This window comes from Garra rufa, chromosome 1 (genome assembly GCF_049309525.1).
Source record: "Garra rufa chromosome 1, GarRuf1.0, whole genome shotgun sequence".
NCBI classification, from domain to species: Eukaryota; Metazoa; Chordata; class Actinopteri; order Cypriniformes; family Cyprinidae; genus Garra; species Garra rufa.
Window position 1 is genome coordinate 49,957,672 of NC_133361.1, and position 27,525 is coordinate 49,985,196.

The window sequence follows — 27,525 nt, forward strand, 5'->3', positions numbered from 1 at the left end:
GTCTGAGTGGCATAAATATTCTTTTTCCAGAGTTTGATAAACCAAGAAAAAAAACTGTTTTTGAATAGTCACCATTGGCACATAATGCAACAAAGACTGTTAAAGTCAGCATATTTTACTAAGAGACCTACCAACCTTTGTGTAAAAATAACATTATGATGCTGTCATCTTTATAAAGTCATTTTAAATTGTAATTTGGCTCTGAAGCTCAGGTACCAAATAGTGGATTATTCAGTAAATATTTATCCTTGACATTTAATATTTTGGCTTTCATCACTATATGTCTTTCTTCAGAAAAAATATCAGCAAAATAAAAAAAAAAAAATGAGCCTGGGAGGTTTCTAAAATGTGGTTGATTTGACACAGAATGACCAGACAGAAAACAGATTTCCTCATAAAAATGGATTACAGGAACTGCTGGAAAAAGATTCAGGATCAGGATCTTAGGACAACTTTGACAAATGTTTTGATCTACTTTAAATGTTGACTATAGATGGAGTAAACCAAAATATTACACATGCACTGTGACCTATGTATAATTACAGATGTAATTTCCTTTTTGATTCTGCCATAATTTTCTTACAGAAAAACAGATGCTTGTTTCTTCTTGAAGAGGTTTATTTTGCAACAGTGAATAGTGAATTAAATATTAAAAATGAATAAAATAATTGCCCCATAGCCTTTTTACTGCAAGGGCAACAAGTTATTTTCACTGCAGTCAATGGCACTCGCCAGTTCTGTTTGTATAAAACAATCGGTCACCAGTCTGATAATAGAGTCATGAATTTAGAGTCAGTTTTAGTCTGATAAACAGTATGGTCATTATTAGGAAACATCTGACCACTGGATGTCATGACTATGCCTATTCCAGAGAGGCTAGATGAATAAAATTATCCACAGTTTGCCTATACATACACATGGTTATGTTACAGACAGCTCATTCTCATGGATTAGTGATAGACATGTGCGGGTCCACAGCTGGCATGTGTTAATTTACAAACCAGAACAGCTCTCTATTCAAAGGCTATTGTATTTTCCCTGTGTGTCCTTGTGGCTCATGGCAACGGAGATGCTGTCATTTGTCTCCCTTATTGTTAGGCTGTGGGACGCAAGCATCGCCTTTGATTTTTCAACAAAATGACTCATAAATAGCCTATCAGCTTCCTACAGGAATAAGAAACACTGAGGCAGAGCAGGTTATTGTGTTACTGACACATGGAGCGGTTAAGACGCACAAAGACACACACAATCAGCAGCAGCAGCCTATAAAACGGGATTCCTCTCAGCCAAAGCTGCTGGATTACTGTGAAGTTTTTCAGGCTAAATATATGAACAGCCAGAAATAAACTGCTACTTCCTGTCTTGCTGCCAGGATACCTTCATGATCACAGTGGGAATAGCAATATTCAATTCATTTTGTTTGACTGTGGCCTGTATAGTGTGTTTTCACAACGTCATCAATTGGCCATATTGAACGTAAACAATGTTATTTAAAACGAACAAAACTCGCATATTTTGTTGCTGCTGAAAATTGCCAATTACTGTCATGTTTTGTGCTGTACTAATCATTTGGAGTACTATCGACTGCTAAAAGTTATAACAAATCGAGAAGAGTGCAAAAACTGTCTGAGGAACAATTTAAGGAGTAGGTCACTTTCAGAACAAAAATTTACAGGTAATGTACTCACCCCCTTGTTATCCAGATGTTCATGTCTTTCTTTCTTCAGTTGTAAAGAAATTATCTTTTTTGAGTAAAACATTTCAGGATTTCTCTCTATATAATGGACTTCTATGGTGCCCCCGAGTTTGAACTTTCAAAATGCAGTTTAAATGCAGCTTCAAAGGGCTCTAAATGATCCTTGCCAAGGAAGAAGGGTCTTATCTAGTGAAACGATCAGATCAGTTAAAAAAAAAAAAAAAAAAAAATTACAATTTATATACTTTTTAATCTCTACACAGAGTACACACAGAGCTAGAGAAGACGAGCATTTGTGGTTAAAAAGTATATAAATTGTAATTTTTTGTAGAAAATAACCCATCATTTTGCGTGATAAGACCTTATATCCTCGGCTGTGATCGTTTAGAGTCCTTTGAAGCTGCATTTTGGAAGTTCAAACTCGGGGGCACCATAGAAGTCCATTATAAAGAGAGAAATCCTGAAATGTTTCCCTCAAAAAACAATTTCTGTACAACTGAAGAAAGAAAGACATGAACATCTTGGATGACAAGGGGGTGAGTACATTATCTGTACATTTTTGTTCTGAAAATGAACTACTCCTTTAAGGTGTTTATGGCTAGCCAAACTGTACCAGGATTTCCAGGGCAAGAATCTTGACAGAATTCGTTTTTGTTCTTATCATTTCCGGTCAGGCAGGTGAAATATTAGGCTAATATCTTAATTAATACTGCTTGTACATATCTTTACAACCTACTAACTCTAGTTTGTCAAAAATATTGCGCGCCCTTGAATTACTGCTTACTAAGTCCTTCTCTAGGCTATATGATTTAGCAATTTCCACACGTTTTTTTTTTCCAGTGGTTTAGACAGAATAAATAAGCAGAACAAAATAAATAGTGTTGTCTTACCAATATATAATATCTTGCTCGTGTTTTGTTATCCGCAATATTTTTAAACGCGTAAACGTTTTCTCTGAATTTGCGAGACTTCCGGTTCATTAGCCGCAATAAGAAAATAGAGAGAAGAATAACAAAGTACAGTAAACGGTAAAACTGTTTGCACTACAAACCAGTGTGTTCATAATTAAGATATTACATTAAAATAATATGGTAACACACACTCGGCAATATCAACTAGCAAAACTAGGCTAAGTGTTTTTTTAGCTAAAAATTGCTTGAAGCAAATTACACAATTTGTAACGTTAGGCTAATTTAAGAGTGTTTTGGGCTAAGTGAAACTAACAATGGCAAGATGTAACAAATGTATTTTATAAAAAGCTATTATGTATATTTATTATTTACTAAACTGATGTGCATTCATTAATATCAAAAAGTCAGATTTTTCTGAAGAAAAAATCGATTACCTCGGTTCTGAGGAAGATCACACAAACAGTCATATTGACGAGGCTGAGACGCCATCTAATGGACAAAAGTGTTTGTAACAGCCTTTATCTTTCATCCCCTGTTGGATTTGGAAATAACATAATATCGTTATTTTAAACATTAAAGGTTGACATATCAAAACATATTGAAATAAAGAGAGGTTTAAAATCCAACACAGGAAGTCAACTCAATGCAACAAACATTACCAGGCCATTAGCTGTTCTCTCATAGACTACATCTAAAAAATGCCTACTCATTCACATGTGGGCTAGTTGCTGAGCAACTCAAGCCCAACCTCAACCAAGTACTCTATCGGCTTTCAGAAGAGCATCTCACATCTGAAGAACACAAGGACATTGACAGCATCAGCAGCGTCGCTCTTTTTCATACAGTATTCTAAATTTACAATATTGTTTTTGCATGTGAGAGATCAACAGAACTTGCTTAGCAATAGAAAGGAGGAGAGTTTACATTTGATCTTGCAATTTCTCTGTCTTTTGGGATAAAACAGCAGGAGGTTGTGCAGCGGTGAAACAGAGGAGCACAAGGACTCTTACTGTTAATGTGAAGGTGTCCAAGTGAAGGACTTGGCTTGGTATGTAACTCAGGGGAATATGACTGAATTTGGGGGGCAGATGGTGCAATGTGCGTATATGTGTGTGTGAGAGAGAGCTTGTGCATATAAATGTTAAAATTAGACTGTGAATATAAAAGGCTTGTTCATAAAAAACACTGTTTTTAAAACGGTAATGGTGGTGAAATATTATAGCTTGCTGCATTGTGCAGTGAATCAGCAAAAATATGACCTACAGTCAAACTGATCTAAATGTGTAAGACCCACTGTGTAACTGGAGAATGGATGTCATATTTTCATGTTAAAGTTAATATATATATATATATATATATATATATATATATATATATATATATATATATATATATATATATTAACTTTGACATGAAAATATGACATCCATTCTCCAATTACACAGTGGGAATATTGAAAAGCATCTGCCAAGAACATAAATAGAGAAATACTGTATTGATCACTTGGCACAGGTTTTCAAACATGATAGCTTTGGAATGGCCTCATCTGACTGACCTTTATAAACACATCAAAGCAGGGATATCCAGTCCTGCTCCTGGAGAGCCAACATCCTGCAGATTTTAGCTCCATCATACTTGCATAGAAGTTTCTAGTAAGTCTGAAGATGTTGATTAGGTGGTTCAAATATGTTTAATAAGCCAAACTCTGCAGGACAGTGGCTAATTTTGTCATTTTATTTATTTTTTTAAATAAATGCCTATAGTTTTATAAATTTTTACGTATTAAGTTGTTTGCTTGTTTGTTTATTATTTTAGCACTTCCAGTTAAACAAAATGAAAATGAGAAATCATGCTTGGTCAATTTCGACTTGTGAAGTCAAAATTTTGACTCATAATTTTGACTTTTATTTCTAATAATTATGACTTAAGTATGTCATAATTTCTATTTTACAAGTCATAATTTCGACCTTTTAACTTGTAATTATGAGTTAGGTAGGTCTTAATTTCTCGTAACTATGATATAAGTAAGTCATAATTTCTAATTTAGGACTAGGCTTAAGCCTTGTCTGTGAAACCAGGGGTAAAAGTCATAATTTTGATTTATCTTGTAATTATGATTTAAGTCTTCATTTCGATTTTTTATCTCATAATTTCAGCTTCATAAGTCATAATTTCGCCTTTTTGTCATAATTTTGGCTTTTTATCTCATAATTATGACTTAAGTATGTCATAATTTCTATTTTACAAGTCATAATTTCGACCTTTTAACTTGTAATTATGAGTTAGGTAGGTCTTAATTTCTCGTAACTATGATATAAGTAAGTCATAATTTCTAATTTAGGACTAGGCTTAAGCCTTGTCTGTGAAACCAGGGGTAAAAGTCATAATTTTGATTTATCTTGTAATTATGATTTAAGTCTTCATTTCGATTTTTTATCTCATAATTTCAGCTTCATAAGTCATAATTTCGCCTTTTTGTCATAATTTTGGCTTTTTATCTCATAATTATGACTTAAGTATGTCATAATTTTGACTTTATAAGTAATAATTTCAATTTTTTATCTTGTAATTATAACTTAAGTCATAATGTCAACTTTTTATCTCGTAATTATTACTTATGCCTGTTTAAAAGTCATAATTTTTACATTTTATCAAGTCATAATTTTGACTTATCTTGTAATTATGATTTAAGTGTCATATTTTCGATTTTTTCTCATAAGTTTGACTTTTTGAGTCATAATTTTGATTTTTTTGTCTTGTAATTATGACTTAAGTATGTCATAATTTCGACTTTTTGTCTTGTAATTATGATTTAAGTATGTCATAATTTTGACTTTTTATCTTGTAATTATGACTTAAGTATGTCATAATTTTGACTTTATAAGTAATAATTTCAACTTTTTATTTTGTGATTATTACTTATGTCATAATTTCGACTTTAAAAGTCATAATTTTGATGTTTTTAAGTCATAATTTTGTCTTATCTTGTAATTTTTGTCATAAGTTTGACTTATTGAGTCATAATTTAGATTTTTTTTATCTTGTAATTATGACTTAAGTAAAACTTAAAGGCCCGGTTTCACAGACAGGGTTTAGATTAAGCCAGGATTAGGCCATGGTTCAATTAGGACATTTAAGTCATTTTTATTAATGTGCTTAGAAAAAAAACATTACTGGTGTGCATCTTGAGACAAAACAATGGCACTGATATATTTTAAGATCAATCAGTGCAATTTGATTTCAGTTGAAACAACTCAGACTTACATTTTAGTCTAGGACTAGGCTTAAGCCTGGTCTGTGAAACCAGGGGTAAAAGTCATAATTTTGATTTATCTTGTAATTATGACTTAAGTCTTCATTTAGATTTTTTTTTATCTCATAATTTCAGCTTCATAAGTCATCATTTCGACTTTTTATCTCATAATTATGGGCTTAGCATAATGTATGGCAACTAGCTGAAATAAAATAAGTTTAAGGTTTTTATATTTTATTCTATTTTTTAATGTTTATTTAATTTTAAGTATTTTTTTTTATTTTTTTTTCGTTATCTAATAACCCTGGTAGTCATAGCAGCAAGTCTCAATTTAAGTTTCACACAAAATCTTAAATTAAAGTAGTCTATGCCAGGAATTTTTAAAATGAGGTCTGGGAAGTTTAAGTGGGATCCATGTGTTTTTTCAAACAGTAGCCTATGAACAGCCTTTTATAGGCCTATATGAAAATACAAATAAACCATTATGCTTAAGGTATCGAAAAGGTTGCTAAACCCTTACTACATTGTTGGAAATACCGACAGTGTAAAGGTAAGTCCTGATCACAACGCAGACATTCTCAAATATATGATATAATGTGACAGAATTGTAGCATTCGGTTAGTTGTGTGTGAATATCATTGAAATGTCAGTTTCATAGTGCACACTGCACAGAGCTCATCCTGACATCATTCTCGATCTTGCTCTCTAGCGCCATCCTCCCTTTGCAGGACGCTGAAGGACCTGGCACTGGCAGGGTTTGTTCACTGGCTGACTGCTGCAGTTGGACAGACAATAACTCAGCTTGCCATAGAGGTAAGTCAAACCGGTTTAAAAACTCAAAGACTTGTATTTAACAGCGATTCATCTTAAATCAAGCAATAAGCTATGCCCCTAAGCGTTACCACAGTTTTTACACCTGCGAACAGTGTATTGGTCTTAGGATGTGAGTGAATCCGACTGTAGGGTGTGTGACTGAGACATAATGGGCCTGATTTTCTTTATAGTTTGATGGAGAAAGGAAAGAAAAATGTGCGTAACTGCACTAAGATTGCATCGACAAGCAAAACTGCACATCAATCGGATTGCTTTCTTTATGCATTCGCATCCACCGGTAGTTATTTTCATGGATGCACAATGTAGACAGTAATAATTGATTTTCATTTTAAGAATATTCCATTATGTTTGTCTTTATGCATGGCATGCAGTTATTTAATGAAATCGCGAGGCAGTTTGGCGACAGTCGCATGCGATGCTTCACGTGCACGCGGTTTGCCGGTGTGGAAAAACCTAAAGTATTAAGGCACTGATGGAGCATATAATGTGGCTTACACCGGTGTGTTAAGTCAGGCTATATAAAAGGTGCCAGGTTTTTTCTGCAGGTCCGTTGTGGTCATAACCAATGACAAATCGATAATCGGGTTTTTAGTGGCTTTTGCGCGTGGACCTGATCCGTCTGAAAGCGATAAACGGACTCGACGCGTCGCTGATCCTCCGGCGTGAAGGGATTTTCGCAGTTTGTCCTCGGTTTAAAATGGTGCTGATGTTGCATGTGGATGTCTTGCCATGGTTACACAAATCGCTATAGAATATTAAAGGTTATCCTTTATCCACAGAGTTTAAAGCGCACGTCTTTTTGAAAGAATCCCTTTTCTTTTTTTTTCCCAAGTGAAGACCGCTTATTGAAGATGCTGACCTTTGTTACACCACATGGGGCTTTTGTCTGGGCGACTCTGCTAATAAAACAGTCTATACTGAATGAAAAACATTTTTATAATCTGATATTACACAAAAAGACTGTCACTAGACCAATGAGAAATAGAAGCAACAAGCCTGCAGCGTAACATTTAAACCATTTCCATGGATTCAGTTTATATTTCAGGCTTTATATTTAATCTGACAGTTTAACTACATTAAACTGGCTGTTTTTTCTGTTTAATTATCTGTATGAGAATACAAGGATAGACTTAATTCTGCATTTTCAAGCCAGCGGACACACCTTGCTCCCCCGCCCTCCCCGTCTCTCTCTCTCTCTCTCTCTCTCTCTCACATCACGGTTGTTGCTCGGCCACACTCTCATCATCCTCGCCCATTGTTCGCATCGTAAGTACAATTTTTTTTTTTTTTGAAAATAAATATGAAATTCGAAAATATTGACTGTAAGCTTTGAAACGTAATGGTCGACTTGCACGGCTGCATCTTTTCTCACTTCCTCCCCCACGCCCATCTCTGCTGAACATGCCGCCTGCCTTTAGCCCAACGGCACTGTCGCTTTCGTATCGATTATGTGTGTAACGTTAGTCTTTTATTTGTATAATATTTAAAGATCTCAAAATGACATCTGCGGTTGGTATTTCAGCATGGCTTTATAGCGGAATGGATGTTTCTGAAGGAGAAGTTCATCGATATTTAACGGTCGGTTGGTATTCTGCAATACGTTTTTGTCAGTGCCTGTCTGTGAATATCATAAATACGTATCTGAACCTAGTTTACTAAATACGTTATTTTGAGGCAATGTTATTAGATTTTAGAAAAAAGGTTAATTCCCCTAAATGAGGGAATTAATAATATGGCCACAGAGTACAAATAAAGAAACAGCAAGGGATGTACAAAAAGAACTGAGGAGATTATTAACTAGTCCTCCTTACTAGCTTTGAACAGATTTAGTAAAGCTGACAAACATTATTTAAAATTCAAGGTCCACCCACTTATTGCAGAACTGATGAAGTTAATACAACTCTTGTAGATGCCGTCTTCAGGCTGTTACCTGTAAAATAAAAACCAAAAAAGTTCATTAAAAGTATATGCGGAGGGGGTTGCTTTTGCATATCACTATTGAAAATAAAGGTGATTTGGTTCCACAAAGAACCATTCAGTCAAAGATTCTTTAAAGAAATCTCTTTCTTTTTATAATCTGAAGAACCTTCTTTCACTACAAAGAACCTTTTGTGAAACAGAAAGATTCTTCAGACGTTAAAGTTTCTTTATAGAACCGTTTAGACAAAAAATGTTCTTCTATGGCATCGTGAAGCACCTTTATTTTTAAGAGTGTACATACATAAAATACTCATGCAGAAATCTACTGTCTCCCCTGAATAAGACTTACTAAGAAGTATTTTTCTGACAGTATCCAACCGTAAGACAGAACCAGAGTGCTTTCTGTCCAGTTATGTTTAGCATAATCCAATTAACCATGGCAATTAAGGAGACCCGTGGAACATTAGGTAAATCTGATTCCGTTTACAGACCATGCAATGAAGTGTGTGTTATTCCTGTCAGACAACAGCCTGTTGCTTCAGTATCTCATTGTTAGAGTGTGTTCACACTTGTCATATCTGGTTTGATTAAAATGAACCCTGGTGCAATTGCTCTGTTAGTGCGGTTTATTTGAGTAAGTGTGAACTAGGGTTCCATCGATCCGATACTCTGCTTTTTGAATGTCGATATGATGTCAAATTCGATACGTTACCAGAGTTTGATTAAATAAATATCAAGAAATAATAGTCTACTGTAAAAACTATAATAATTCATACAATAACACAATTATTTTAAAACATTGCCTTAAAAATAAAATACACTTAAAATCCGTTGCGCTGCTTACACAACCACGAGTGACGTGAGTGCGACAGGCGAGTTCAGAGGGAACTTTTACATGCAAAGTCTACCTCAGCGCGGTAAACATGTCCCTGATTTGGAAATATTTCTCTCTTGATAGAGCAGCTAGTAGCACTGCGAATTGTAATATTTGCAAGCATCACGCAAAAGAACACAAGGACTTCGCGAACCGAGTGACAGCTTTTAATACTTCCTTTGTAAATACTTTGTAAACTATATTGTTTAATACAGCAGTTAAATAAATAAGAAGTTATTATTAAATGACTTTCATTGTCTGACTATAACACTATTGCCTGATTTTGCTCTATTTCGTCATCAAAAGTAGTCTGAAACAAGTCACAACTGAGCCGCTGCGCATCTCCACTCAAACACAGCGGTGTTTCATTTATGAACGAACGTGCGTTTTTAAACGAAACTAGTGAAATGATTCAATTTCCCATTCAAACGGAGAGTCACTTGCTTTAATACTGAATGAACCATCCGTTCGAACGAATCAAATGAATGAAATGATTCAGTAATTAAATCAGTGTCTTGCCGCCATCTGCTGGCAGATCTGTTCAGTTATTTAAATCTGTAATATTTCTGTTTTCAAAATGTTATTTTTAAAACATTAATCTCAATATGAATTTATGAATTTGATTGCTCTCATGCATGTCTCTCTTTTTCCCCCTTTTTTATCCAACAATGTGCAAGCAGATTTGGTATTTCTTTCTTTACCTAAAACAAATCAATCTTAATGACAAAGTGAATTGTATACATTCTTTAGTTTTGAAGGTAAAATACCCCCACTGATATCGGCCTGGTATCGGTATTGGGCGATACTCAGAATGTTTGGTATCGGATCGGATCGGTTTTGAAAAAATGGTATCGTTGCATCCCTATTGTGAACGCTGCCATCCGAAACCTGGTGTGCACCAAACAAGCGGACTGAGACCGCTAAAAAGATGGGTCTCGGTCCACTTCCAAACTAACTCCACCAAATACTTCTAAACGAACCAAAGACAGGATGTAATGACAAGATGCATCGCTATGCACCATAATTTCATGAAGGGAACATGCGGTGTATCCAAAACAAAATGAGTAGAGGGCAAATGTGGAGCAACTAAGAGTGCTCTTTGTGAGTTTGCAGGTGGTAAAAAAAAAAAAAAAAATCATATACCGATCAGTAAATGGGTACTTTGGTACTGCTTTAAGTCGAACGCACCTTATCCTTTTGTTTGGAGTGTTCGGTGAGTTCCCTCATCTAATGTATGTCATTCAACCCGACCAATCAGGCTGTGAACGTATCACTATGCCTTTAGGTTCGCTATCAAAAATGACACTGTGAACGCTAAGCGGACCAGGACCAAATGTACCATTTTACTTTTTGGTCTGGACCAAATTAACCAAACTAACTGAACTACAAGTGTGAACTCACCCAAAGTCACTTCAGAATAGAGGAGAGTGGGCTTGATTTCACACTGCATTTCTCCTTTCATTTAGAAGATAATTTCTGCACATGTCTTACATGGTCTTACAATGTCTGCGTCATAATTTAGCTTAGTTCATTAAAAAGTCATAATGATAAGTCATTTAATCAGTATTTTCAATGAATTACATTAAGCATGTAGTAGCAGAGTCATATGTTTCAGGCTATATGTTGTCAGAGGGTCTCCACAAGGAGCATTAGTTCACTTTAATTTCATTAGAAGACCCATTATCGCCCAATCAGATCTTAGGAACTTCCGGGGATACGACAAACCAGATTCAACAAGTCTTGAAGACAGCAAGACAGTGTCTCTCTGGTCTGGTAGGCCAGATCCCATGCAGTGTGCACTGCAGTCCTGAACTCCCTGATGCACCATGGCAACAGATGACTAACTTCCTGTGTGCAGCGGCTGGAGATCACAAAAATCTGTCTTGCACACACACGCACAAGCTGATTTCATGGTGTTTATGCATCTTATATTCTCTATATTGAAGCCAGTTGAATAGTTCATGTTGTCTGTGCCTCACAGCTATCTGCATCCGCACACATTTTGTGGTGGATGTATATCACCAGAGTGACATTTTCCTCTTCATGCCAGCATCTGTACAACACATGTTCACGTAAATGTCAACCGTCCGTTTCGGGGATTGAATATTTTCATATGCTAAGTGGATCACGCTGTTATCAGCAGTGACTTTGTCTAGCAGCATGACCATTATTTCATGTCAGCCAGAGTCCATGCGCACAAACACATTGACTCCTCCGCCAGTTGGTTAATTTAACGTGCAGATTCAGTTCAGTGAGGTGTGATCTGAACTCTTGTGGAGTCTGGGCAAGACTAGGGCTGTGGGTCTGGAGACCACATGGCAGATGGGAAGGTTGCGTCTCTCAGTTAGATCAAGGACATGTCTGCTGTTGGAGCAGGTGTGACACGGGCAAATCACCACAGCACTGTTTATGCATAAATGAGGCTTTTAAGTCATCCTTGTAGTAATGCATATTATTTACATTCTCGTTGATTATTAGTCCTAATTATCTTGTTCTGAACTTTTCTTCTATACACTCTCGAAAAAGGAAATTCTGTAATTAATTTCTCAACCTCATGTCATTCTAAACTCATAAGACCTTAGTTCATTTTCAGAACACAAATTAAGATATTTTTGATGAAATCCAAGAGCTTTCTGATCCTGCATAGACATCAACACAACTGAAGCGTTCAAGACCCAGAAAGGTAGTAAGGACATCGATAAAATAGTCCATGTGACATCAGTTCTTCAACCATAATTTTATGAAGCTAGGTCAGAAAGCTCTTGGATTTCATCAAAAATATCTTAATTTGTGTTCCGAAGATGAACAAAGGTCTTATGGGTTTGGAACGGCATTAAAGTGAGTAATTAATGACAGAATAGTCTCATTTTTAGGTGAACTATCCCTTTAACACCCATTAAATTTTCCATTGCACAAAAGGTTCTTTAAAGTCCAAAAAGGTTATTTATATTATTAATGTTATTCACACTAAGAAAATAATGGAATTCTGAAAAAAATTAATCTGCTAAATCTTGTGAGGCTTCACCTTCATGATTATAAATCGTCTGTGAAACTTAAGTACATCTCTGAAAAATATTCCAGTCACTTTGTTACATATAACATGTATTAGTAATGAAGCCATCAAGCTCCAAAAAGACCAAAAAAGCATCATGGCTTAGGCACTACATTCCAGATCTTCTTAAGTCATATGATAGCTCTCTACTGTAATGATTTCTTCGAAGTTGTAAATTAAGTTTTTCTTTATAATTTCATGTTTAATTCAGTGCTATTTCTTTGTAATTATTTGTGAAATTTACTAGCGAAATTGTTTCGAAGTAATTCTACACCATTTTTCTTGCTTTATTATTTCTTAGTCGTTATTCATGACAAGTCTTTGCTCTAGCTCAGCTTGATGTGTTTTCGGGACAATGATGTTAATTGATTTGCTCAAGAATCAGACCATTCTAGTAATCATCAACTCAATGATCCAGTCCCACTGGACATCAGATCAATGGAGAGAAGATTAACAGTGAATAACCACTTAAATTTAGTCTCTCCCTCAAACAAAGCTATCATTTGGCTTCAGAAGACGTGGAATATAGTGCAGATGTTGTGTGAACCACATTTTTAATACATTTATGATACTTTTTGAGGGAATTTTGGAGCTTGACAGCCATGGTCTGCATTTACTTTCATCATATTGAAAAGAGCGGCCAGAATATTTTTAAAACATGAACCTGGACCACAAAACCAGTCATAAGGGTTTTTGAAATTTGAGATTTATACATCTGAAATCTGAATCAATACGCGTTCCATTGATGTATGGTTTGTTAGGATAGGACAATATTTGACTGAGATACAACTATTTGAAAATCTGGAATCTGGGGGTTCAAAAAGAAAAAAAATCTAAATATTGAAAAAAATCGCATTTAAAGTCCTTAGCAATGCATATTACTAATCATATATTAGGTTTTGATATATTTACCGCAGGAAGTTTACAAAATATCTTCATGGAACTCTGCGACTTGACTGGTTTTTCACAAATGTTCACCTCTTAAGTTCTACTATAGAAACAAACTCAAACTAGTTTGAAATTACATTGAATGACATAATTTATTGGTTGAACTATCTAGCATGATTTTGGGGAGGGCCCGTAAAAGGATAAGCTCCTAACCACTGGAATTTGTGCTTACCAGTTAATCTTGCTGGCTGGTGCAAGCATGCTGCAATGCTTGAGAAAATACTGAACATTTTCTTGATCAAGCCACACCTGCAGTGCATTTGGCACATGGAGGCTTGCAGCCATTGCCCTGACTGATTCTGCAGCCCAGTGCTGGAGCTCTGCAGGAACAGACAGAGAGAGAAAATGAGATGGACTGAAGGGTGGAGACATGAAATGGAGAGATGGCTGCACACTTCTAAAGTGATGTGGCAATCTGCGCTGCTAGCTGGGATGGACAAAACTAGGTCAGAGGCAGAGAAAGGCACCCAACTGTGCACAGACAGGGAAGCTAGCAGAGTTGCCCACCGTTCAACAACATCCAAAGCGCATACACATTTATTACCTTTCTACAAATTGTTAAATAAAAATTCAACAATTTCACGCTGAGCTGCCGCTAGGTAGCAGTTTCACCTGAGTGGACTTGACTTGGGTGTTTGTTTTTGCTGCTGCATTGTTGCAGAGGCATTCCAGAACCATCTCCCGGACACTTCAATTACACCGCGCATAGGGCACTTATGTAATTGGTCTGTCTGAAAAACTCTGAGAGAGACCCATAAATTTAGTGAACAGAAATGCTGAGCTGGAGAGGACAGTCTGGTTAATTTACCCCTCAGGGCAGTTAAGGTAGAGTGTCTCTCTGGGCTGTTAAAGGGGATGGATGATAAACAAGCTAGTATTTTAGTTATAGGGCAATGACAACCCCCCAGATATGGAACTGCTTTCAGAGTAACCCAGCATAGTAGGTGGATTTAAAGGAATAGTTGACTCAAAAATGAAAATTAACCCATGATTTACTTAGTCTCAAACCATCAGGTGTATATGACTTTCTTCTTTCAGATGAATACAGTCAGAGTTACAATAAAAATGTCCTGGATCTTCCAAGCTTTATAATTGCATGGGATTTAGGATTTTGAAGACCCAAAAACTGCATCCATAAATCATAAAAAGTACTCCACATGGATCCGAGGGCTTAATTAAGGCATTCTGAAGTGAATTGATGCATTTGTGGAAGAAAAATATCTGTATTTTAAACTTTATAAACCATAATCTTTTCTGCTGCTAACTGTGATACACATGCTCACAAGAGAATGACGTTTCAGTGGATGACGTAGGATGTAGGCGTAACATAAGCTCCAGTGAGAATATGCTAGTCTCATGAGAACTACGTTTTGTTTACAGCAAAGGGAAACCAGTCTCCTCTTGGCTTATATCGAAATCCTCCAACATTTTTATTTACAATACTTGTTTTGAACTTTTAATCCATGACCGGTGTTTTGTTTTTCTCTCTCCTCTGCGCTTTCGCATTCATCATCTGCTAGAACGCCACTTTCTCGTGAACACGTGTATGACAGTTAGCAGAAGCTAGAGATTACGTTTCTAAACTTTTAAATATGGATAGTTTTTTACACAAATGCATGAATTCACAATGCATCAGGTCTTTATTAACCCCCCTGGAGCCATGTGGAGCACTTTTTATAATGTATGGACACAGTTTTTTGGGCATTAAAGTCTTAAACCCCATTCACTGCAATTATTAAGCTTGGAAGAGCCAGGACAATTTTTAATATTACTCCAATTGTATTTGTCTGAAAGAATTAAGTCATATACATCTAGGATGACTTTAGGGTGAGTAAATCATGGGGTAATTTTCGTTTTTGGGTGAACTGTCCCTTTAAGCTCAGACATGCCCTTTCTAAGGAATAGCTACTATGTCTAGACAATCTTCTGGACAGTAATAGTTCATCTGCCTCTAGCCTGTTCACTTGGACATAGCAGATATTTTGATGTAGGTCTTACAGATTCCTCAAGATATCAAAAGTCAGCATGGAATGCTCTTTGCAACTGAAATTTACTTCTGTAATGTTTATTAAATTTTAATTCTTTTCATTTATGTGATAAAATATTAATAATATATTGTGCATGCCTATAAAAAGGTAGGGCAAAACAAAAATTGCATTAATTGGGTGGTAATCAGTAATCTCTGTATGACTTTTTGTCGGAGGGGTGGAGATGAAAGCCAAAAATAAGAGTTTTTGGGACGACAGTCCATAAAGTCTTGAAGGGAAGCAAGCTATTACATTTTGAAAGACTACAAGGACATTTTTTCCTTTAAAATAACATGAACAGATTGATCATTCACAATAAAACCAGGAATGTTTATTTAGAAAAAAATGTTATTCATGATGACCTTAATGAAAACCTCAATGTATTAGAGGCTTGGAAAGCAGACAAGCCACAAAACATAGACAGGAAATGGAAGAGTGCAAACAGATGGATTACATATAATGAATTTTAAAGCCACAAGGGCCTAACTTAATTATCCAGAGTTCAGGACACTTATGCCATGTGTACTATTCTCATTTACTCTTTCATTAAGACATTAACCTTTATTATGCTGCAAAGATCAAGATTCTTAGTGCTGGAAAAGCTATGCATTATGAACTTTCTGAGGCACCAACCAAGTGAAAAGATGGTGAATTTCATGTGAAAGGAGGGTGTTTGTGTGGGAATTCACCATATTGACTTGCTGGGCTGGTTACCGTGGAAGCAAGAAATGTCTTTGAGAGCATTATGAGTATGCATATTTTACTCACCAGGTTTTTCCCTGCTTGTTGTTCGGCTCATATTTATTGAAGATGACTGCTCTATTGATTTCTCTTCTTATCGTATCAGCTGGGTTCTGTCGACATCTGCATTTTTTTTCACAGATTCTTCTTTCCCAGCAGTGTTTGCCTCATTTTCTGCCCTTGCTAAGGGCTGTACATTTACTGACAGGCCCTAATTACAGAAAGAGACATATATGAGGTAAAGTGAGGTTATGGATTGCCATGTCATCAAGTCGTGGCACACATACACCCCTACCTCCTGGTATCTGGTCTGCAGGGTTTGACAGATGGTCATTTTTCCAATTGAATGAGCAAAAGTCAGGTCAATTAAGCAGAAAAACGGTTGATCTTCACCACACTAGGACCACTGACAGGTTACATAGAGTCACATTTAACATGCATCAATGGATCAGTGTCATTCCATATTGAAAACTGGCCACTAGTTCTTTAATATATGTTGAGGTTGGCCACACTGGTATTTGCATCTGATCATATGCAGACAGTGCTAAACTTGACCAACTATGTACAGATTTAAATGACACAAATATCTGATTCATTTGAAATGGCTCAAACAAAAGGTCCTGCTAAAAGGTTTAATTCACATCACAGCATATTCTGGTAAAAACCGCCCACCTAGACAGGAAGTGACTGCCATGTAAAGTGAGCAAACACAACTTTGTATTTATGTGCCATTACGGGTGTAAACTATACTGTAAATTCTGTAAAATATATATTATTACATTATATTATTTGAGTAATATTGATTGTACCACCAACATGGAAAATATGTATTTAAATAATGGTTGTCTTTTGCTAAAAAAGCCATACGATTATATGCCAATAAATCTTGTCAAATCCAGTTTTTATTTCATCCTCAAAAGTGCCTCTTGTATCAACTCCATGACTTGTTAACTTGACTTGTCTCTTGATTAAAAACTCTACATGCCCTTTGACCTGGATTTTGCAAACCAAAACCATCCTATGGAGCCACTAAGGATACATGGTGATGGAAATATGAGATGGGAGCAAACATTATACTTAAATGTTTTTTTCTCTTGTGAAACATTTGTTTACTCACAAAACTATCGCATTCCCATAAGAAACGCAAAATGGTTGCATTCACCCAAGAGATTTGGGTTTTCTCCCAAAACTGTTGCATTCCTCTGAAGAACTTTGGGTTCTCTCACAAAACTGTTGCGTTCCCCTGAAGAACTTTGGGTTCTCTCCCAAAACTGTTGTGTTTCCCTGAAGAACTTTAGGTTTCACCCAAGAGATTTGGGGTCTTTCCCAAAACTGTTGCATTCCTCTGAAGAACTTTGCGTTCTCTCACAAAACATTTGCGTTCACTTGCACAAGTATTACGTATCCCCAAGAAACTTTGGTTTCTCTAGCAAAACTGTTGTGTTCCCCCGAAGAACTTTGGGTACTCTGCCAAAACTGTTGTGTTCCTCCGAAGAACTTTGGGTACTCTGCCAAAACTGTTGTGTTCCTCCGAAGAACTTTGGGTACTCTGCCAAAACTGTTGCGTTTCCCTGAAGAACTGTGGGTTCTCTCGCAAAAGTGTTGCGTTCGCTTGCACAAGTATTACGTATCCCCAAGAAACTTTGGTTTCTCTAGCAAAACTGTTGTGTTCCCCCGAAGAACTTTGGGTACTCTGCCAAAACTGTTGCGTTTCCCTGAAGAACTGTGGGTTCTCTCGCAAAACTGTTGCGTTCGCTTGCACAAGTATTACGTATCCCCAAGAAACTTTGGTTTCTCTAGCAAAACTGTTGTGTTCCCCCGAAGAACTTTGGGTACTCTGCCAAAACTGTTGTGTTCCTCCGAAGAACTTTGGGTACTCTGCCAAAACTGTTGCGTTTCCCTGAAGAACTGTGGGTTCTCTCGCAAAACTGTTGCATTTCCCCAAAGAACCCAAAGTTTCTCTCACAAAACATTTGCAAAGGCTTGCACAGCTATTGTGTATCCCCAAGAAACTTTGGGTTCTCTAACAAAACATTTGTGTTCCCCTAAAGAACTTTGGGTTCTCTAACAAAACATTTGTGTTCACTTGCACAACTATTGTGTATCCCCAATAAACATTAGGTTCTTTCGTAAAACTGTTGCATTCCCCCAAAGAACTTTGGGTTTTCTTTCCATCTCATATTATGTCAGTCACAAAGGTTTTGTGTGGGAGTGCAGAGTTTCTCTGGGAAATGTAAATGTTTTGCCAGACAACACAAAGTTTCTTGAGAGAACACACTGAAATATTATTTTTGCTACCATCTAATTTTTTTTCCATCGCCATATCCCTTTAGGGGCAGATTAGAGTATACCGAATTGAGAAGGTCATCAAACGGTCAGCAAATGTGCCGCCTCAGACTAGTGACTGACTGCATGGATACGTGTCGGTGGGCCATGAACAACCTCAAGAAACCTTTCAGATCTGCCGTGCTGCAGGATCATTTAGCTTAGTGTGCTCGGGCAAAATAACATGTGATCTGATGAGAGAGGACAGGGCTGAGTGCAGTGAAAATACCCACGATGCCCCAGTCCTTTAGATGTGATGGCCTATTGCACTGTTGCAGCAAAATCAGTGAAAGTCCCTCTAGAAATCTGCTGTATCATACAGTTGCAGGCTCTGTCTGTGTCTTTCACTCACTTTTTTCTCGCCTGAAGTTCCTTTATCCTTTTATCCCCAAAGTGCTCTCTTTTTCTGTCCTCCTCCCTCTCTTTCTCTCGCTCACTGAATTCTTTCCTCCTGCGTGTTTTGTCTTTGTTGTTTCCTTCTCCTTTCCGCCTACTCTCTCTTGTCCTTTCAGCTCAGAAACCCTCACACATTCCCTTTCTGTCTCTCTCTGTTCGGTCTTCCTCATCACTCGTTCTCCTTCGCTTACTGTTTACTGTATTGTTTTGAGGGTAGAGCAGAGCTCAGCAATGAGGCTTATTTTCATCTGGTTATTTACTGGCTGGTCTGGGCCAGTATTTCAGTAATTCCACTCCCTAAATGTTCACTAGTGCCAACAATTATGCACTTTATTTAGCAACTGTGTATAAAATATGTCAGAAAATAAAACTACATTTTCATTTGCCATTTTTTTTAACAACAAAATAAAAGTTCCAGAATATTACTGAAAAAAGTCCATATAAAGCAAGTGACATTTCTGTCATAGCGCCCAAAACTCCCAGACACTGGCCTCAAACTAGCGTGCCATCCTTATTGTTGAGCTGTTCTGTTGCATTAATGTACTACACACCTCTTTCCTTTTCTGCCCCCCTCCTTCCTCTTTCTCTCAGTCTCCAATTCCCTTTCACCCTCTTTTTGCTCTCTCATTCTCTCGTGCTTTCTGCAGTAATGTGTCCTGAATATTGATGAGGTGAGAGTTGCCCGTCCCTGGCCGCTGGCCAACTCACATTACAATTCTCCCTCTCACCCCTGCCCACTTCAGCCAGGGCCACCCCTTAGCCATATCGGCCACATGTCACCCTGCGTTGTCTTTCAAGAGCCCTCCGCATTCCCAAGTCTGCCCTTCATAAATCCAGCATTGCCCTTTATGCTCTGTGCCAAGCCTTTAACCACGAAAAGAAGAGAGAGACAGAGAGCAAGAGGCATCCATCGTCAGGCAGCAAGGCGTAGGCTTCTTAAAGGGGCACTGACATTCTCACTGCACTGCCCAGGATCACAATCATTCAGGTCAAGTGCACCAGCATGCTGAGCACCATGAACAACAATTGTTGTAAATCTGACTTCCAGCCAGAGGAGACCAAACTGCATAAGCACAAAACTTAGGCAGCAAATTCACAAGAGAATGATTCTGAAAATAGAAAACTACATGAAATCTAAAATGGCACTGTTTCTTAATACACATTTCTGGTTATTCCAACCCAATCTCATTGCAATTTGTACATATTTTCCAAGGTGGCTAATTCGTACAAAGGAGCACCCCTAAACCTCCCTTACACACAAAATCGTTCAAGTGAGATAGCATTGGTTATTCATTGTGCATGTTATTGTGCAGAAAGAGCATGTTTCTCTTGCAGTCTTTTATCAGGATGTAATACCTTGCTCTGCCTCCAAACTGGTTGATGTCATCAATCCCTCTTATTCTTGAGCACCATCTGGTGCCCGCTTTCCACAATTCAGTCGATTCCCTATGGACAAGATCAAGTGTTGAATTGATGGAAATTGACATGCTCTTTATGTCTATGCATTCATAGCCTCCTAGCAAACATTGAATCACACGCCAAGTAAACACATTTTCTCTTCTGTCCAGAGCAGCATGTGCTTCCTCAGGGTAGTTTATGCTAGTTAGTGCCTATTTGTTGCATGTTCTAGCTGGTGAACCAACATAGCCTTGTTTTTTACCAGCAAAACTTATCTGGTAAACCTGGCTGAGTGAAGCTGATTGATTGACTTAAAACAGTTTTTTATTGTTTTACTCACTCTTGTGTCATTCCAAACTTGTAGAATTTCTTCTCTGGAACACACACACACACACACACACACACACACACACACACACACACACACACACACACACACACACACACACACACACACACACACACACACACACACACACACACACACACAAGTTAAAGAATGTTCACACTGCTTTTTCTCATACAACAAAAGTAAACAGTACCCTGGGTCTGGAATTGTTCTGAAAATTTACCCTTCGTGTCGTTCCAAACCTGTAAGACTTTTGTTTATCAAATAACGCTTTATATAACAATTTCTTGGAGACTGACACAAAAAGAAATTAATGAATAAAGTCATTATTTTTGTTTTTCTTTGTGTACCAAAAGTATTTTCGTAGCTTCATAAAAATTAAGGTTGAACCATTGATGTCACATGGACACTGCGTTTCTCAGTTGTGTTGCTGTCTATGCAGGATCAGAAAGCTTGTGGACTTCATCAGAATTATCTTAATTTGCATTCTGAAGATGAATGAAGGTCTTACGGGTTTGAAACGACATTAGGGTGACTAAATAATGAAAGAATTTTCATTTTTGGGTGAATTATCCCTTATCATAAAAATAATTGATATGGCCCCATGTGTGCTATACAGTGCCTTGTGAAAGTATCCATACCCCTTAATTTTTTTTTATTTTGTTATGTTGCTGCCTTTGCAAATTTATTACGTTTATTAAAAATAAAATGATCTGGGACAGCTGAAATTTAGCACAGGAGCATTCATATTGTTTGTAGATGTTACTACACTTAGAGTAAAGTTAACTTGTGGCAAATTCAATTGAATGGGTATGATTTATAAATGTACACACATCTTAATGAACAGCTGAAAATGGATATAAGAGCAAAAACTAAACCCTGAGGTAAAAAAAAGCCTTTAGAGCCACACATCTGGGGAAGAGTTCAGAAGAAATTATGCTGCATTAAAGGTTCACAGAAGCATGTAGTCTCTGTTACCTTTAATGGAAGAAGTTTGAAACAACCACTATTCTTCCTAGAGCTGGCCTTCTGGCCAAACTGAGCAATTGACGGAGAAGGGCCTTGGCAAGAGTGGCGACCAAGAAACTGATGGTAAATCTAGTAGAGCTCCATCATCATATATGCAGATGGGGGAAACCTACAGAAGGACAAACATAACTGCAACACTCCACCGATCTAGGTTTTATGGTGGTGTAGCAAGACTCAAACATCTTCTCAGTGAAGACACATTAAAAAACACACATGGAATTTGCAAAAAATCATCTAAAGGACCCTCAGACTGTGAGAAACAAGATTCTGTGGTCTGATGAACCTCCAAGCATCAAGGTTGAAGGAAACCAGGCACTGGTCATCACCGGTTAAGTACCATCCCAAAAGTGAAGTGCGCTGGTAGCAGCCTCATGCTGTGGGTCTGTTTTTCAGTGGCAGGGACTGAGGGACTCGTCAGAGTAGGAGAAAAGCTCAATGCACCAAAATATTGAGATAGCCTTAATAAAAACCCAGTCCAGAGCATTCAGAACCTCAGACTGGGCAGAAGGTTTACCTTCCAACAGAACAATGACCCTAAGCACACAGCAAGAGTGGCTTATAGAAAACTTTGTCCTTGAGTGACCCAGCCACAGCCTGGGCTTGAACCCAATCAAACATTTTTTGAGAAACCTGAAAATGTCTGCTAGTCCCCATCTAAGCTGACAGAGGTGAAGAGGTGAGGCGAAGAATGGCAGATAATTGTCAAATGTTGATGTGCAAATCTTGTTGCATCATACCCAAAAACACTTGAGGCTGTAAAGGTGATTCGGCTAAGTACTGAGTTAAGGGTATGAATACTTTTACAATGTGTTATTTTAGTTTTTTTTTTAAAGAAATGTATTAAGTTGTGACAATTCTGTTTTTGCTTTGTCGTTAAGGTGCATAGAGTGTAGACTGATGTGGAAGAAAAAGTAATTTAAAACAGGCAGAAACATAACAAAAGGTGAACAATTGAAGGGGTATGAATACTTTCGCAAGGCATTGTATTTCAGCTTTGTGTGAGGAACAGAAAGAAGTTTATTCAGAGAAGATCATATGGAACCATGTGAGAAACAATGGCATTTGGAGATATTAATGTAATTTGACACCACTGAAGTTAAAAAGTAAGCTTGAAACAAAAGTTGCAATCAACCTTTTTTGAACATTTTAGATGTTGCTCCCCAGTTTGTGTTTTCCGACAAACATTTTAGGTAAATAAATCAGACCCTAATGATGTAATGGTGGATTCCAGTGCTTATCTAGTTCTGGATTGACTGTGGTTGCAGATGGTTTCTAAGCTCTGTTTACTGATATCACAGCTTACTCTGAATAAAGCATAAGGATCCTGCGGGAGGCAAGCTTGAATTTGCACCACTGCTGCCTCGGGGAAACCCGGCTTGTGAGAGTTTGTTAAGAAGGTGGCAGATGCTCCTTGGGGAATATGGAGAACGATGTTTCCCAATCCTCAGCGCACTTGTGCAATCATGGTAAAAACACCTTCTAATACAAAGCATAAGGGAATAGCTGAAAATATGAATGTCATTTCAAACCCACATGACTTTGTGGAACATGAAAGGTAAAAATGTAATGACTGTTTTCCATATTCTTTGCAATTAAAATAAATGGCGACTGAAGCTTCCAAGCTACAAAAGAACCATGAATTGTTCCAAGTCATAGAGGTTAGAAATGAAGACAAGAGCTTTCATTTTTGGATGAACTACCCTTTTAAAGGCCTTTTTGGCTTCTGGTATTGTTGTTCTGCCCTGCTGGTCACTGCTGACTTTGAGGATGATGTAATTGACAAATGTAAACCCAGCCCTGCAGGTTTGGCACTATTTTCAGCTCCACAGCACTTCTTGCCTAAAACAACTTGGTTTTCATAATGACCCTCACAACCAGATGACCTTGCTGTGTGGGTCTCGGAGCGCATGCGAAACATTAGGGTGTCCAATTACGTACACGTGGATCATCAACAAAGAGGAACTGTGGGATGTGACAGTGTCGCATGTGAGCCATCTAATCCATTTCAACACTAATGTAATTCATGTTTATTGGCATCCTGTGTGAAGGAGATGGATGAGAGCGTTCACATTTGTCCACTCATAGCTCTGGTGGGATTACATAAATTTTGGTATAAAGCAGAACTGCTAAAAGGAAAACCACATTCTTAGTTGTAACAGGAAGCACACACTCAGACACACATATACACACACAACACATCAGCGACCATAAGTAAATGAACAGGATACGACTCTCTCTGGGCATGCTTTAAGAGAAAAGGAAATCCCAGTGCCATCAATCCATCATTTAATACCTTCATGTAATATCTCGTCCTGCTCTCTTCACTGGATGAAAGGTTCTGGTACCTTCTATGTATGGCAGAGAGACTCAGATTGGCCTTTTGTCAGCCAGTTATTGGTTTTACCTACAATGGAGAACGTGCAAATTGGCAATTATGGTTTTTCTACATGTTAAGAAGCTGTATACCAGAAGCCATTTTTATTTAGGAAGAGAGGTCTCTTACCACTTCATACTGTCCTGCTGTTTCCTGTAATCTTTGTGCCCTTTGTGTGTTTCATTCACCATGGCAGATATTCACTTTGTACCACAGGAGTGTTTGAACATTGATCATATAGAGTCTGAAGTTAACCTGGGAACTTAAAGGGTTAGTTCACCCAAAAATGAAAATGACCTCATGATTTACTCACCCTCAAGCCATCCGTTACACAAATGCATCAATTCACTTCATAAGGCCTTTATTAACCCCCCGGAGCCATGTGCAGCACTTTTTATGATGGATAGATGCACTTTATTGGACTTTAACAGCCATTCACTGCCATAATAAAGCTTGGAAGAGGACATTTTTAAATATAACTCCGATTGTATTGTCTGAAAGAAGAAAGTCATATACACCTAGGATGGCTTGAGGGTGAGTAAATCATGGGGTAATTTTTTATTCTTGGGTGAACCAGCTCTAATTATAATTTATAGTTTTACCACATAAAATAACTTGTTTTACATACACATTTTAACAAATAAAGATAAACCTTAATGTTTACTTAATGCTTAGACTGAATGATCCCTGTTCACATTTATTTATCAGTTGATTTGTGGTCTAACATTTGCTTACCAGTCTTACCTCTCTTTAAACAGTTGTCATTACAATCTTTGGTTCAGTGATATTGTGCATCTGGCTGCTCTTCTTTTCAGAAGAAGTTTTAACACCCTAGCACCAAGAGACAATTTACAGGAAAAGATAAATCTGACTGAACTTCCTCCATAAAATTATGGCACTTGAAAATGACCTTGAGTGCAGCTATTTGTCTCTATGGCAAATTGTCTCTATGGTATATAAATGCCATTTTTGTGTCTTGCTTTGTCCTTAGGAGTAATAATTAATTTTGTTTAGTTTTTTTCTAAAAGTGTATTAATATCAGAACCTCTTAAGAGACTTTTTTTTGTTGCTATTTTGTTATTTGCTCTTGCCCGAGGCAGGTCATTCTTTTAATCTAACTAACATCATAGTTTTATCGTAGGTAAATAAAGCTTACTAGTCAATGAACAAACCAACCAACCAGTTAACTCATGACTCATATGTAAGTCGTACACTGGATCAAATTGTGATCGCTCAGTAAATTTTGTCAATAATTACTCACCCTTAAGTCGTTATTTTTGTTTTCTTTGTGCACAAAAAGTATTCTTGTAGCTTCATAACATTAAGGTTAAATCACTGATGTCACATGGACTATTTTAACTATTTCCTTACTAACTTTCTGAGTCTTGAACGTGGTAGTTTCATTGCAGTCTATGCAAGGTCAGAAACCTCTCGAATTTCATCAAACATATCTTAATTTGTGTTCTGAAGTTTTACGTCTTTGAGGTTTGAATGACATGAAGGTGACTAATTATTGACAAAATTTTCATTTTTGGGTGAACCTTTTAAATAAAGGTTACTAACCAACCATTCAACTAACTATCTAACTGAACAAACAAACATCTACATATGTTTGTGCATATACTCTTTTAATGCTACTAATCATATTAATTTGGTGTGAGGGAGGAGACATCTTGTGGTTAAAACGCAATGCAGCACTTATCTGTCACATTGCCACATTAAAGCCCTGATGATTGTTTTCTGTTTGAACTCTACAGACTGAAATCATCTCAAAATGGACCATCAGGACCACATGAATTCTGGACAGGTGGGTGACTCTCAGCACTCTCCTGGGAACAACATAGCATCTGGTGTAGCCAACATGAGCATCAATGACGGCCATCAACAAGACATGAAGAATGGGACAGCAGCACATGACAGGCCAGTGAAAGGTCTGTATAAAGAGGGACAAAATATTGCAGTTACTGTTATAAATAAAGAGGAAAAATCGAAAGGCTGTAAACCCCCGTTTCCCCACAAAGCGCAGAAGAGCTGAGTGATACTCATGGCTGTGTGTTTCTCGCTTATGTCTCGTCTCATACTGAGAAACCTGACACATATGCTGACAGTCACAACACTCAGCCATGTGTTGGTTTCAAATGTCTGTGAAGATATTCATTCATTGAGGTCAACTGCAAAATGTCTTGTAGATCTTATTTGTTGGACCTTATTTTCCATTTGTTGAAGAATAATCACAATTTCCACCTTTAGAGAGATTGTCTTGTGACATTGTGGTACAACAACCTTTACATTTTAAGGCATCCCCACCAATCAATTGAAAACCTGGGGAAAAAAAGAGAAAACACAATTACACGATGACCTGACACCAGGTCTTGGAAGTTCAGAGAAAAAATAAAATGCAAGGAAAATATCTATGTATAAATATATTTTCCTAGATATGCAAGAATTCGCTCTGTAAGTATATTTGCAATAACTAAAAAAATAAAATTTTAAATACATTTTGGACAAAAGAGATGTCTTCAACTATTGGAAAATAAAGTTCAGTTAAGAATATCTTCAAGTCATTTTGTCCTACCTGCATTGTGTGTTCACAATAGGTTTTGAAATTCAAATTTGGTCATATAGCACTGATCGTAGATTTGTTTTTTGGTTTCTTATGATGTGGGCTTTGTTGAGGCTCAGATGTGAGGAAATAGGTCGTAGTCTACAAAAAAAAAAAAAAAAAAAAAAAGGAAAGCTGTCTTACCCGCTTTGGATTGTTCTGGCACAACTGACAAGCTTTCAGCAAGCCTCAGGCTCCCTCAAAGAGCACAGATGAAAACTTCTTATCTACCAGCAACGTGAAATTCCAGCTCAATTGTGCTGGCAGAAGTCATCGGAGCAGAATGTCTCTAAAATGACAAATAAAAGTAAAGTAAAATAAAATAAAATTTGAAAAACAGCACAATACTGGCTTTCAGACTTAGCTTGCCTATTAAGAAAAGCTGTTTTAAATGCAACTATAGCTTTCATCTTAAGAACATAGTAACAGATGCATCAAGGTTCTGTTGTACTTCATCCTTTGTTTAAAAGACAGCTAGAAGACTGTAAGGAAAAAGAAACATTTTTGTTTGCATTGTTTTGGCATTGTTTGCCATCTAAACCACCGTTCTCTCATAGAGGACACACATGAACCGACGCCTGAAGTGACCACCCAAAAGCCTGTTTTAGAAGACTCCGAACCCAAGCCCTCCTTTGATAAAGATGTGCCATTGGGTATGACCCTCCACGCTAAGCTACACTTGTGCTGCTGCACTTTGCTGCCCTGCCCTGCCTGTTTTTCAGCTTCATAGGGCCAGTTCCCTTGATCCCATTATTCCCTATTACGCTACTGATTTGATTTTAGTCATAGCATTGAC

The 27,525-nt window shown here is 37.3% G+C and overlaps 1 protein-coding gene across 11 annotated transcripts in view; it reads left to right on the forward strand.

Moving 5' to 3' along the window:
• Positions 1-3,360: 3,360 nt before the first annotated feature.
• maptb (microtubule-associated protein tau b) overlaps positions 3,361-27,525 on the forward strand; it is a 46,103-nt gene continuing 21,938 nt past the window's right edge. For 8 of the 11 annotated variants that reach the window (XM_073842325.1, XM_073842303.1, XM_073842333.1 and 5 more), the window contains exons 1-3: positions 3,403-3,655; positions 6,570-6,673; positions 25,885-26,058. In XM_073842325.1, coding sequence (XP_073698426.1) covers positions 25,902-26,058 — 157 coding nt within the window. In that variant the 5' untranslated portion in view covers positions 3,403-3,655; positions 6,570-6,673; positions 25,885-25,901. Of the gene's footprint in view, positions 3,656-6,569; positions 6,674-7,898; positions 7,961-25,884; positions 26,059-27,286; positions 27,383-27,525 lie in introns of those variants that run through there. The other 3 variants (XM_073842288.1, XM_073842364.1, XM_073842296.1) reach the window with 3 other exon arrangements.